Source organism: Myripristis murdjan, chromosome 20 (genome assembly GCF_902150065.1).
Source record: "Myripristis murdjan chromosome 20, fMyrMur1.1, whole genome shotgun sequence".
Classification (NCBI taxonomy): Eukaryota; Metazoa; Chordata; class Actinopteri; order Holocentriformes; family Holocentridae; genus Myripristis; species Myripristis murdjan.
Genome location: NC_043999.1, coordinates 1,736,692 through 1,751,127, shown reverse-complemented (window position 1 = coordinate 1,751,127; position 14,436 = coordinate 1,736,692). Strand labels below are relative to the sequence as shown.

The window sequence follows — 14,436 nt, the reverse complement described above, 5'->3', positions numbered from 1 at the left end:
CTGTTATTCACTGACTCTCTCTCTCTTTCATAATAACAACAACAATAATTATAATAATAATAATAATAATGATAATAATGATAATACAAATGTCCAGAAAAGACTGATTTCTTTTGTTACTTGCTGACTGATGAGTCTTGTCTTTCAGAGTAGTTTACATTTGTGAAAATCCCCCCAAAAAAACCTTAGGTCCAAAACACTGAACTAGGGATGGGCGATATGTTATCGTTTGCGGTATATCGTCAAAAAAATTCCCCACGGTAAGAATATGTCATCTCGCGATAATAACGATAAACTCCTGTTGATGACGTAATTACGTGCGCAACGCACTCGCCGCTGGCAGCCGGCAGCTCACACGTGTAGCCAGTGTTGCCAACTTGGCGACTTTCTCGCTAAATCTGGCGACTTTCCAACTCCCCATGGCGACTTTTTTTTGTCAAAAGCGACTAGCGACAAATCTAGCGACTTTTCCTGGTGTTACTGGAGACTTCTGGTATTTTGGAGACTGACATGAAAGCACGTATCGTTCCTCTGCAGTTCCTGTTCTCAGTGAGCAGCGGGTGCTGCCGCGAGCCCCTCCCCCGCCCCAAAGTCCTCACAGGTGGTCACAGCCTCGAGCCGCGCGCGGCAGTCGCAGGCAGCTGCAGTCAGGAGAGGAGCAGAGAGGAGACCCACCACTCCGCGGCCACGCAGCAGATGAATCGCGCAAAGCCGCTGTTGGTCCCGCCCTTCCCGTAAATTTGTAGTTCTAAAACATATTTAGGATGTTTTTACTCACTTTTTGTCTCTCCTACGACGTTATTCCTCTGCTACAGCGTCCATTACAATCACGTGCAAATTGCCAATTATGCAAATTAGGCGATGACGTCATTTGGCGACTTTTAGGACAGCCAATAGCTACTTTCCTTACTGAGGAGTTGGCAACACTGCGTGTAGCACAATAACAAGCATGGCGGAAGGCGGGGCTGATAGTGAAGAGCTCGTTGCTAAACGAGGCTCCAGCTCGATTATCTGGAACTGGTTTGGCTACAGTAAGTCTGGCGTGGAGCAAACATCTGTCATATGCAAAGTTTGCAAAAAAGCGGTGATTACAAAGGATGCAGTACAGGTGTACTACTTAAACTTAATTGGTATAGTTTAGTAGCGTATTTGACTACAGTAAGTATTATTTTTGAGCAGTATTTGTGGGGTTCTCAAGACTGAATGCGGTGATAGATTTGTAGTCAAAAAGATGGAGTTGAATTGTTTTATTTTTTTTATCGTCACTTTTATCGTTATCGCAATAAATGCCAGAAATTATCGTGATAAAATTTTTAGTCCATATCGCCCATCACTACACTGAACTCATTCCAGATTCTTCACATCCTGTTAAGAAATCAAAGCCTCTGAACCGCGCTGCCACCTAGAGGCTCGAGCAGGAATTGTCACTCTGACTCAGTGCAGCTGGAAAATTCAAATTCAGAAAAAAAAAACTACGATGTGATGAAGGTGAAATGCCTGTAAATGCAGCGCTGTGGCCTGTTGATCACACTCTGCAGATGAAAACAACACAAAAAAGCAAAAACCGTGTCGTCGTCACTTTAATGTCTTCTAATCTTCATTTTCAGGGCAAAAAATTAACATGTAAAAGTGATTAATCCGACTGAAATTTTGAATCATATCACGGTTGCAGTATAATACCTTGTTTTTTTTTTTTAGAAAATTATTCTCTTAATGAGTCAGTGAGTTAACGTGCTGTTTGGTCAGTCAGGTAGTTTACCTGTGAATTAATCAGCAGGCTCATCAATCTGTAGGCTTAGTTACAGTTTAATTGATTTATTGGTTTAATTAATTAACTTTAAACAGTCAGTAAAAAGCTAAATGAAAATCACTTTTCCACAGATGTTTTCACATTTTCTCAGACATTTTGAAGTCGGATTCTCATGAAAAACATCCCTTTGCTTTCTGTCTACACACACACACACACACACTCACACACACACACACACACACACACGGCCCAGGTGCTGGTGATTACTACTGCAGCGGGAACGACCTGACCAACTTCACCCGGATCCCGGAGGGAGGGATCCAGCAGATGGCCCGGGACGGAGGGGAGCTGCTCAGGTACGGCCAGCAGGCGACACCTTTCAACCCTAAATGCTTTTAAAAAGGTCGGTCATGTGACTCCAGCGCAGAGGAAGCAGGAAACACTCAACCCCCCTGCTTTCTTCTCTCTCATCCTGCCTCTTCACAGTTTCATAACTTTGATTAACTGTGAGCCGCTTTTGGTTTTCTTTGCTGTTTTTAGATATATGATAGATAGATAGATAGGTATACTTTATTGATCCCAGACTGGGAAATTCACACGTTACAGCAGCATCATCAATAAAAACAAAAAATAAAAAATTAAAATTAAAAGTATATACAATAGAGACTAAATATGCGAAATATATACACTAAAGACAATAAGGGCTAAGTATATACAATAAAGTGGCCTGAGAATATGAGATATTTAAGTGTTGAAATGTAAGAAATGTAACATATACTGATGAAAATAATAAATATGAAAAATGAAAAATACAGATAGTAGATGGTATGGCACAGGGTAAGCTTGACACCATGGTACCAGGAAACCAAGTGGCAGAACCCGACGCCCGGTAATGGGATTCGGCGACTGTCCGACTTGATTTGGTCCCATGGAATCACCACTTCTAATAAATAACAGTTAAGGTGCTGAGTGATGGATAATAAAATAAAATAAACTAAACAAGTAAGTAAGATGCTGAGTAGTGGATAATAAATAAACAAACAATTTAAGGTGCTGGGTAGTGGAGTGTTAAAAACAGAGCTATACTGCAGAGAGTTGTGAGTCTGTCAGATTAAATTTGGCTTTCTTATCATGGACAAACATAATGGACACGTGTAATCGTCGCTATTTCAACCTGCTATTTAAAATGTAAGATTCCAGTGTAAAACAGAACTGCTGCAGGAATCGATGGACAGATTGACTGTTGTCTGTTTCAGCTTCATGGTGTTAATCTGCAGAAACTCTCTGAACCCTCACCCCTCTCACTTTTTGTTTATGTTCTCGCCGTTTCATTAATAACAGAAAGACAAGTGACTCTCGATGGCTGTCCTCATTCGTATTTAAAGACGCTTCCAATTAGAGATGTCCCGATCTGATCATGTGATCAGAAATCGGGGGCGATCGCATGATTTTCAGCTGATCGGGATTGGATGGAAATGTCAAAATGTCTGCACAAAACACAGAGAGAGAGACTGAAAAATAAAGAGACACTGCCTGGGACAGCCAGAGAGATCACAGCCAAGATACCTGAATTTACCGTGTTGGATGATTTTATTGTATAGACTTCTTTTAGTTTGTTTATTTAAGACAAGAGATTTATTTAAATAGAATGTGGTTATTTTGTGCTGCACCTCTGAGCTATGAAGAGATTTTTTATTTACTTGTTTTGAACCAAGTAAAGAACAGAACTTGTGATAACAGAGCCAAAGGAAAAGGCATCATGTTGGATACTGTTGTTTTAGATTAAAAAAAAATATATCAGGAGAGACTCAGATCACATGACTCAGACTTGTGGGCACTAAAATGTGATCAGACCCTCCAAACTGTGAATTACATCATTCTGTAAAAAAAAGCTACCAGGTAAGACGGAGTACAGAGAGTTGTTGCCGTGGTAACAATACACCGCCTGGTCTGGTGTCAGGTGTTCAGACACTGCTGAAGCGTTGGTCACTAGTCTCAGGTATGGATTGATCTGATTGGCTGTCAGTGATGTGCTGCCTGCTGAGGCGTCCTCCTCCTCTCTGTCCTCACAGGAAGTACATCAAGGCCTACATCGACTTCCCCAAGCCGCTGGTCGCCGTGGTGAACGGCCCGGCGGTCGGCGTGTCGGTCACGGTGCTGGGACTGTTCGACCTGGTGTACGCCACGGAGAGGGTACACACACACACACACACACACACACACACACACACACACACACACACACACACACACACACACACACACACACACACACACACAGATGGAGAGTGTGAGTGATAGCACAACGATTGTTTTAATTGTTTTGGATAAAGGTTAAATCAAAACAAAAGAATGACCTCATCCCTCTTTTTTTTCTTTTTTTTAAAGAATTTGTTTATTATTTTCTTGGCTAATTTTCTGATAATTTTCTTAAAATAATTATTTATTTATTTCATTTATTTATTTATTTAAAAACAAATGATCTGAACTTTTAAATATAGTGTTATAATAATTAAAAAAATCAAATTTTACTGTTAATAATTAATTTATACTTTTTTTCTAATTTAGAATTTTTGTCTTTTGGCTAATTTTCTGATCATTTTCCTAAAATAATTGATTCTTTTATTTATTTAGATAAAACAAATAAATGATCTGACCTTTTTAATATATTATTGTAATAATTACAAATATATTTTTTCTGTCATTAATTTATACTTTTTTTCTAATTTGAATATCAGTTTTTATTTCTTGGCTAATTCTCTGGTAATTTTTTAAAAAATAATTCCTGTATTGATATATTTGTTGTTTGCCCTGCAGGCGACCTTCCACACCCCCTTCAGTCTGCTGGGCCAGAGTCCAGAGGGCTGCTCCTCATACACCTTCCCCAAGATGATGGGCGTGGCCAAGGTACACACACACACACACACACACACACACACACACACACACACACACAGTGTTCATTTTGGTGTCTAAAGGTTTTCCTTATTGACATTTATTCCATGATGAAACAAGCAAAAATGAACCTTTGTCCACTAAACATTTGATGAAATATGAGATTTTCTTCAACAAAATTAAAAAAAAAAAAAAGTATTTGCTATTATATTATTCCTATTAACAGTAGTGTTATTAGTATTGTTATTATAACAGATAATAAAGAGATGAAAATGTTAGAAAGAGGAATGAAAACAGCTCCTGACTTCACTGCCTCGTGATATTAAGCTCAGTTTCAAAGCAAAAGCCAGACTGAAAGTACAAGAACCTGTAATGACTGTGGATCAGTGTGTGTGTGTGTGTGTGTGTGTGTGTGTGTGAAGGTCAAGACAAATAATTTAAGGAGGAATTTACAGAGAAAAAAAATGGCGAGAAATGATTCAGGAGTTGTTTTCATCGAGGAAAACCAGCTGAACGTTTGTCGACAAAAACAGAATTTGAACTAAACTAAAATGTGACTACAGCTAAATCACACTTTAGTGAAAAGACTGAGGCTCACACACACACACACACACACAGAGTAAGCCTTACAGATACTGAACACACTGTGGTTTAGATAAAAACAAATAAATGACCTGACCTTTTTAAATATATCATAATAATTACACATACAGTTTTAGTTTTGATTTATACTTTTTTTTGCTGATTTTGAAATGTGGTTTTTATGTCTTGGCTAGTGTTCGGGTCGTGTTCTTGTAATAATTCTTTGAGACAGACGGGAACATTTTTACTGGTTGAACCTGGTGTTTAATTTGAGTCGAGTCGTTGACCCGCTCACATGAGTTTATTTTAGTTTTTTTTATCAAATGAAATCCTGGATCTTCGTCACGCCTCTTTTTTTAAAAAAATCAGTTTCCATTCCTGAATGATTTTCATCCGTTTACTTCTTTATGTCACTTCATTCATCTCTTCTTCTTCCTCTTCTGGCAGCCGCCGCCGTGTTTTCAGCTGCTGGTTCATTAACGTGTGTGTGTGTGTGTGTGTGTGTGTGTCTCTCTCTCTCTCTCAGGCCAGCGAGGTGCTGCTGTTTAACCAGAAGCTGACGGCGGCTCAGGCCTGTCAGCAGGGTCTGGTCACCGAGGTTTTCCCTGACAGCAGCTTCCAGGCGGAGGTTTGGACCCGACTGAAGGCCTACGCCAAGCTGCCGCCCAACGTGAGAGCACACACACACACACACACACACACACACACACACACACACAAAGAAAACTGAGACTTAAAGTTGGGATAAAAAAAAGCTGGAATGTCTGTCAGCCTCACACTGTGATGTTTGTTGTCTCTGTCTGCCTGTCTCTCTCTCTCTCTCTCTCTCTCTCTCTCCGCCTGTCTCTCTCTCCCTGTCTCTCTCTCTCTCTCTCTCTCTCTCTCTCTCCCTGTCTCTCTCTCAGTCTCTGGCTCTGTCCAAGCAGCTGATTCGCTCGGTGGAGCGGCAGAAGCTGCACGAGGTGAACGACGCCGAGGTGGAGCGTCTGGTGGAGCGCTGGCTGTCCGACGAGTGCATGAACGCCGTCATGGGCTTCTTCCAGTCCAAGGCCAAACTCTGAGGGAGAGGCTGTGTGTGTGTGTGTGTGTGTGTGTGTGTGTGTGTGTGTGTGTGTGAGAGAGAGAGCGAGAGAGAGAGAGTGTATGAACGTCTTCCAGGCCGCGGACAACAAAACACACCTGCCTTCATTTGTCTTCTCAGCCTTAACAGCAGATCCTGGACGAGTCGCGGAGTTTGGAAAGTGTGTTTTCCGGGCGTGGAGGTGTTTTGGAAAACGATCAAAATTCCCTGAAGTTTTGGGAAAATCATGAAGATTTCTGATAGCAGCTGTACTGACGACAGACAGATTCAGTTTGAAGGTGATGTTTTGGGCATTTTTAGGGAAAGATGAAGAAGGACGGTCGTGGAAATCTGATGTTTAGTTACAGAATAGTTTTGGAAATTAACTCAAAACACGCAGTAGTGTTCAGTCTTCACAGATCAGAACGCAGCACCAGCTCTGACAGAATTAAACATTAAATAAATAAATAGACAGATATAAATAGATAAATAAAACAACAGATTTAACTGAATGCTGTTAGTTTTTCTTTGACACTGAAGTCCTCGAGCCACAGGACGAAAACAAACTGGATCCTTACGCCTCATATTTTTCTTTTTTTTTTTCCATTTGAAGCTTTTCACTCCAAAATCATATCAGACATTGGGGGGAAAAAAAACAAAAAAACAAGACAAGTGAATCTCAGTACTGACTCCTGCCTTAAAGGAACACAACATTTTGTGAGAACCAGCCTTTTCCTGACTCCTCCAGACTGAAAGGTCAGGAAAAAGGCATTCTGCCCAAAATGTTGTAATGTTCCTTTAAACGCTCAGGGTTTAGTTTCTCAGTTTTCTTTGTGTTTTCCAGTCTGGTGGCTGAATGAAGCCGCAGTCTGATGATCATGTGACGGAGCTCTTTGCTTGGTGGGAGGAAAAAACCTCCACCTCCGCTGCTTTCTGTCCTGTTTGGTTCATCTTTACACGTTTTAATGGCCTCAGGCTTTTGAAAACCGTTAATAAAAAAAAATCCACCGCGTGATTTCAGAAGTGCATCAGGAGGAAAACGAGGGCTCCGTCCTCCTCCTTCATTCCTGAGATGTTACCGTCATGAAGTTTAGTTTTTGGCCCAAACAGGAAGCTCCCAGGGATCAACAGTCACAGGAAAAAAACGCTGATTCCTGATAGATGTTTTTTCTTTATTTTATCTCCTACATGTTTGATTTAATTCCAGTTTTATCCGTTTGTTGTGGAGCAGAGTCGCCTCGTTCCTCCACAGCTGCCTTCAGATCTGCAGAAAAAATAAAGCAAAAACAAAACAAAACAGGAAGGTGAAGTGGAAGACGAGCAGCCGTCCTGTCCCGATGTGAAAACTGTCTTTGAATGTTTGCTGATAACATTTTATCGACTGATTTATTTTTGTCTTTCTATGATTCTCAGTGTAAAATAATGCAGCGAGTAAAAAAACAATAACACCTGAAATAAAGTTGAATTTTGAAGGAAAGCCTCTGAGTTTGGTGGGTCAGTCACTCCTGAACGTCTGAACACAAACATAAAAAAAAAAAATGTCTGGAGAAAGTGTCCAGAAGAATGTGTTTATAATTACCATATATCTAAAATAATGTTACAAGGGAAAATACCTTTCTTTGGTTAATTTAAATCTTTTCAGTTTTTCTGTTCTACTTTTTTTTGTGCAGTTAATTTCAGGCCATTTTCCTGTTTTTGTTTATTCCACTTTTTTTCTTATAATTTTCAGGGTTTTTTTTTTTTTTTTTGTAAGAGGAGGCGGAAGAGATGAAGCAAGAGGGGAAAAAAGTGTCCAGCAAACTGTATTTATCATTATTATATATCTAAAATTACACTATGGGGGGAAAAGCCTTTATTGGCTCATTTTCTTTCTTTTTTTTTTTTCCTTAATTTTGGGCCATTTTCCTATTTTTCTTTTTACACTTTTTCCCTCTAATTTTCATTGTAATTTTCCTGGAAATTTTCTTACTAATTTCTTTCTAATTTTGAGGTCATTTCTTGTTCCTTCTTGCTCGCTGCCTTTCTCCTGCTTTTTTTTTTTTTTTTGGTTAAATAAATCAAATGAACCTGCTCAGGTTTCAGAGAGTGAGGGGGGTTGGAGTGCAGTTTCACAGCTGGACCAGCAGGGGGCACTCCCCACCAGTCAATACAAACCTCGTCCATGTAACAGATGAAGCAGAATAAATTTAAAGTGACAGTTTTCCATGTGTGTCTCAGAAAATCAGCAGTAAAACATAAAGTCCTGACAGTTAAAGGATTTGTTTCAACACTGTGGAAGTAATTAATTATTTCAACTCGACTGATGACAGAAATATCACGTTCCCACAGACAGGCCAGCTGTTTTTCTGTCTTTAAAGTCTTTTTCCAGCCGAGTCAAACTGAACTGCACGCTCAGGTTGCTGGTTTCTAACTCACTGCTCTGTTGGACCAATCACCTTTCAGCTTTTACACATTAAAAAAAAAAAATACCTTGACATCAATAACGAGTTCACTGGCCAATCAGAGCTGAGCCACGGCGAAACGCCTGGTTTGGACAAAAATGGAGGACAGAGGAAGAAGAGAGAGAACTACAGGAGGAGGAGGAGGAGGAGGTGAAGAAGTAAGAAGGGGAGGATGAGCAGGTGAAGAGGGAAGAGGAGGATGAGGAGGTGAAAGAAGAAGAGGAGGAGGGGAAGAAGTAACAGGAGGAGGAAGAGCTGAAGAGTATTGATTGTTTCTACAGACGGTGTGTATTTGGTGTTTTATGTTGCTTATTCAAATGGTGGTGGTGTGTGTGTGTGTGTGTGCGTACATACGTGTGCGTGCGTGTGTGTGTGTGTGTGGACAGCTGTAGATGTTCTGCTAGTTCAGTTTCAAAGAGCGAACAGAAAGAACTGGGCCTTGAAAATCATCGAAGGTTTACAGCCTGAAGAAGAAAACAAAAATCACTTTGTTTTTGTTTGTTTGTTTGTTTGTTTGTTTGTTTGTTTGTTTGTTTGTTTGTTTGTTTGTTTGTTTGTGCTTCCTCCAGCCTCAGTGAGGACAGGACAAAAGGACAAAATGTTTGGAGTCTGCCTGCAGTTTCACCTCAAGTCCACCAGATGGAGCATCACACTCAGAAATAACCTCAAAGGGAACAGAGGAGAACAGCAGAGGGGCAAAGTGAACCAGGCCCATCTTCATCATCATCATCATCATCACCATCATCTTCATCACCATCATCATCATCACCACCAACATCATCATCACCATCATCATCTTCATCATCATCATCATCATCATCACCACCAACATCATCATCACCATCTTCATCACCATCATCATCATCATCACCATCATCATCTTCATCATCATCATCACCATCATCATCACCATCTTCATTATCATCATCACCATCATCACTATCATCATCATCATCATCACATCATCATCACCATCATCATCATCATCATCATCATCATCACCATCATCATCATCTTCATCATCATCATCACCATCATCATCATCATCATCATCATCATCATCACCATCATCACATCATCATCACCACCACCATCATCATCATCACAATCCTAATCACATCACCATCATCTTCATCATCATCACCACCACTACCATCATCATCATCTTCATCATCATCACCATCATCACCATCATCATCATCATCATCACATCATCATCACCATCACCATCATCATCATCATCATCACCATCATCATCTTCATCATCATCATCACCATCATCATCATCATCATCACCATCATCACATCATCATCACCACCACCATCATCATCATCACAATCCTAATCACATCACCATCATCTTCATCATCATCACCACCACTACCATCATCATCATCTTCATCATCATCACCATCATCACCATCATCATCATCATCTTCATCATCATCACCACCATCATCTTCATCATCATTATCATCACCACCATCATCATCACCATCATCATCACAATCCTAATCAAATCACCATCATCATCACATCATCATCTTGATCACCACAATCTTCATCACATCACCATCACCATCTTCATCATCATCATGTCAATCTTCATCACATCATCATCATCATCATCATCATCACCATTATCATCACCATCATCATCATCTTCATCACCATCATCTTCATCACATCATCATCATCATCACCACCACCATATTCACCATCATCATCATCACAGTTTTCATCACATCACCGTCATCATCATCTTAATCATCATCATCACCATCTTCATCATCGCAATCTTCATCACATCACCATCATCTTCATCATCATCATCATCACCATCTTCATCACCATCTTCATCACCATCATCATCATCATCATCAGTGTTTCCCAGAGGAAGAATCTTCCTCCTTTATTTTCTTTTTTCTGCTTCTGAACTTTTAGAAAAACAAGAACTGACCACACACACACACACACACACACACACACACACTGCCTTCACTGCTGCTGAGGGGAAATATCAGCCCAGGACACACACACACACACACACACACAGGCAGAACATCGGTCTCGTCTCATTTGGTTCGTCTGAGCTGCTATCTGCTCTGAAATCGTTAACATGAGGAAAACATGACATACATGGATAAAGGTTAAAGCAGCACACACACACACACACACACACACACTCACACTCACACACACACACACACGCAGGGCGGTGGAGATTCCCTGTCTCTCCATAGTTTACGTACACTGGGGGACTCATTTGAATGTGACACGGTGGTTTGGTTAACCTTTACCTGACCGATAGCACGACAGCAGCTGTTCCTGCTTCTGCTGGGGAAACACACACACACTCACACACACACTCACACACACACACACACACACACAGTACACATGAAGACAGATAGAAAGAAGATAGTTTAGATTTCTTCAGGTGTGTTTCTCACCCAGATGGAGGCCATTGTGTGTGTGTGTGTGTGTGTGTGTGTGTGTGTGTGTGTGTGTGTGTGTGTGTGTAAATTACATTTCCTTCAGAGTTTTGTCTTTCACTTCATTTTAAATCAGATCCATAACAGAGAACAGATGATCAGCAACAGACTGTGGAACCTTTCACAATAAAAACACAAAAGTTTCAGCTGCTGGCTTCTGTTTCGGTTTCTTTTATCGCACGAGTCCAACGTTTCTCCACACACACACACACACACACACACACACACACACACACACATACACACACACACACACACATAGCCAGGCTGATGCCGGAGTCTGCTGTTAAAGGGTTAAACTCATACAAGTTCAGTCAACTGTTTCTGTTATAAAAATATTTTACTTTACGTTTGGTTCTGCTGTCTGTGTGTGTGTGTGTGTGTGTGTGTGTGTGCAGTTTGGTTGTTTACACAGTCTTTACTGATGACAGTCAGTCAGTCCGTTCCATCATGAGCGCTGATGAGCGTCGCCACACGGCTAAAAAGTGTGGCGGCATTTTTTAAATAAATTTGTGGAAATAAAATTAATTTTGATCAAATTCAAAATGAGCTTGAGTCGAATTTTATTATGACTCATGATACCTGCAGGTGTCTGTCTTGGCCGGGTGGTCCTTGGAAGAAAGATTTCAAATTTTTCGGATCTCCTGGTTAAATAACGGTTAAATAAAAATAAAAATTGAAAAATAGAGTCCACACACACACAGATGCTAGGCTCCATTTAACATTTGATTTAAATTGTTTGATTTCATCTGGGGTGCGGACTCTTATTTTCTATTTATCATGTATTTATCTGTCCAGCACCTCATATTATTTGAAATATAGTATTTAACAATATTTAAAATAATAATAAAAAAGCCCAGGTAATACTGAGAGCATCTTCTGATAAGGTAAGCTGACTCCTATCGCCCTCTGTTGGTGAAAAGTAGAAACTGCAACAACAGCTTTCGCTCGGCCCCGCCCCCTGCTCTTGTGCTACGGTGGCCTGTAAGTGAACCTCATTGCCACGACAGGCCACGCTGAGAATTAAAAAAAAAAAAAAAAAACATAGCTCATGGTTCTCTGACGGTCTGAAGTCTCTACTTGTTTTTTTTTTTTTTTTTTCATTATTCTGCATGTATCAGCTTTATTTCTGCAATGCTGACATGTTTACATGAATCCTAATGAGATCCATTAACAAAATAATTAAAAAACACACGATTAAATCAAATGTCAGTATTGTTTCACAAAATAAAAGCCCTCACCCCGACCGGAGCCTGTAGGTTTCTGAGCGGCTTCATGACGGATGCGAGTCGCCTCCACGCAGGAAGTGGAGTGATGCTGGACGCGACCATCCGTCATGCCGGGCGTCGGGCTGCAGGTTCGGGGCGGCCCTGACCTCGGCCACTTCCCCCGCCCCTCGCCTTTCATTCCTGAGGCGGCCGGCACATCTCGACCCGGGGGGAAATAAATTGTGTTCCCAGCGGGTTGGCGAACTTCCACTTCACTTGACGGGACTTGACGGTGTCACTGGGAGCCCTGGGAGCTGTGGGAGCGGCTGCGGCGGCCTCGCTCCGGCTGCCTCGGCCTCCTCGGGCTAATTTATGAGGAATGTCGAGGACCTTTTTCTTGAGTCTGAAACTTGTTTGCAGTCTCTCCCCAGGCGCCCGCTCCTTTGACTGTACGCTAATCCCAGGGAATAAATCACAGCTAATCTCCTGCGAGGGATTTGGCCCGCACGTCAGAATAAGAAATGGTGGAAACAGTCAAAAGCACCTGTCATTTTCTGAGAGAGGCCCAGGGCAGAGCTTTACGAGGTGCGACTTCTCCCTTACAGCAGCTTAACTTGAAGAGAAGGTGCAGAGCCGAGGGAAGACAGGAACAGGAAGAAGAAAACATTTCAGGTGTGAATGAACGCAGGCCTTCACAGCATTAATAATAATAATACCTACCTAATAATAACCTTTTTATATAACACTTTCCAAGAGAAAAGATCAATCTAAAACAAAACTGGAGAGCGCAAGACATTCAAATATGTGGAATAATAAGAAATACAAATTGGAGGAAAAAAATATCATTCACAGAGACAAATAGGAACAATTTGGAGAGCAACATCAAACCTAAAAAGTGTTTTTTTTAAAGAACCGTCTGAGTGATTCTGAGTGTTTGGTCTGTTCAGTACGACTCCTCCACATTTTCCACGTCAAAAAAACGATTTCTCAAATCCTGCAGGTTAAAGATTTCACAGCTCAGAGTCAAAATGTGAGTTTGTGGTTGAAGCAGCCGCCTCATAATGTTCTGCTTCTCAACTTTCAGAAACCACACAGCTGATGATTGGCTGTGGAAAGCAAAACGTTTCCCCGCTTTGGGACTATTTTCCCTGGAGGAGGAGGAGGAGGAGGAGGAGGGAGCGTTTCAGTGTGAAAAAGTCCTGAAAACACAACAGTGCTGCTGCTTTTAGGAAAACTCATGTGGAGGACTTTATTGGGCTGATGGAAAACTGGAGTGAAGAAAGTGTGAAGGCTCTGAAAGTTCATGTTCATATCGTAGTGGAATGAATGGAGGAAAGGGAGGAGGAGTGATGTGGCAGCTCTGAAACCCCACTGCTCGCTCTGGGAGGAGAGCAGAGGAACGTTCTGCAGAGGAACCTCTGAGGAACCTGCAGAGGAACTGGTTTCTGTATGAAGTGATGTACAGGTGTCCCTCGCTATAACGCGGTTCACCTTTCGCGGCCTCGCAGATTTTTTTTAGTGCAATTTTGCATGCTTTTTTTTTTTTTTACTGGACTTCTTTTTCTACGAAGGTTTGAACTTTGAGAGTTTAAACAAGAGAGAAAAGTGAGAAAATGTTAACGCCTGTCTGAGAAAAGTGTATAAAGTGTGTAGTGAGGGGTTTACAGCCTTAAAACATCTAGAATAATTGTAAAAAAATAAAGCTGACTACTTTGCGGATTTCGCCTGTTGCGGGTTATTTTTAACACTGTAAAGGAGGTCGGTGAGGTGATCTGGCTGCAGGGCCCGGAGGAGCCGCCGGATCACAAACAGCTTCTTTGTCAAATCCAGCGGAGAGAGGCTGAAGCTGAACGGATGAGGAGCGGCAGCCGGATGACAGGGAGCTGATTTACACTCTGATGTGATTCATGTCGTTTTCACACATCATTAAATAACATGTTGGGGATGATTCAGAGCTGACAGCCCTGAGAACGTCTGACATAAGAGCCAGAATCACATCAAATCA

At 41.3% G+C, this 14,436-nt stretch overlaps 1 protein-coding gene across 3 annotated transcripts in view; it reads left to right on the top strand.

Moving 5' to 3' along the window:
• Positions 1-7,764, top strand: part of eci2 (enoyl-CoA delta isomerase 2) — a 13,458-nt gene extending 5,694 nt beyond the window's left edge. For 2 of the 3 annotated variants that reach the window (XM_030079210.1, XM_030079212.1), the window contains exons 7-11: positions 2,004-2,106; positions 3,823-3,943; positions 4,568-4,657; positions 5,754-5,897; positions 6,133-7,764. In XM_030079210.1, the coding sequence (XP_029935070.1) occupies positions 2,004-2,106; positions 3,823-3,943; positions 4,568-4,657; positions 5,754-5,897; positions 6,133-6,288 (614 nt within the window). In that variant the 3' untranslated portion in view covers positions 6,289-7,764. The remainder of the gene's footprint in view (positions 1-2,003; positions 2,107-3,822; positions 3,944-4,567; positions 4,658-5,753; positions 5,898-6,132) is intronic. The other variant, XM_030079211.1, reaches the window with a different exon arrangement.
• The last annotated feature ends 6,672 nt before the right edge of the window (positions 7,765-14,436 follow it).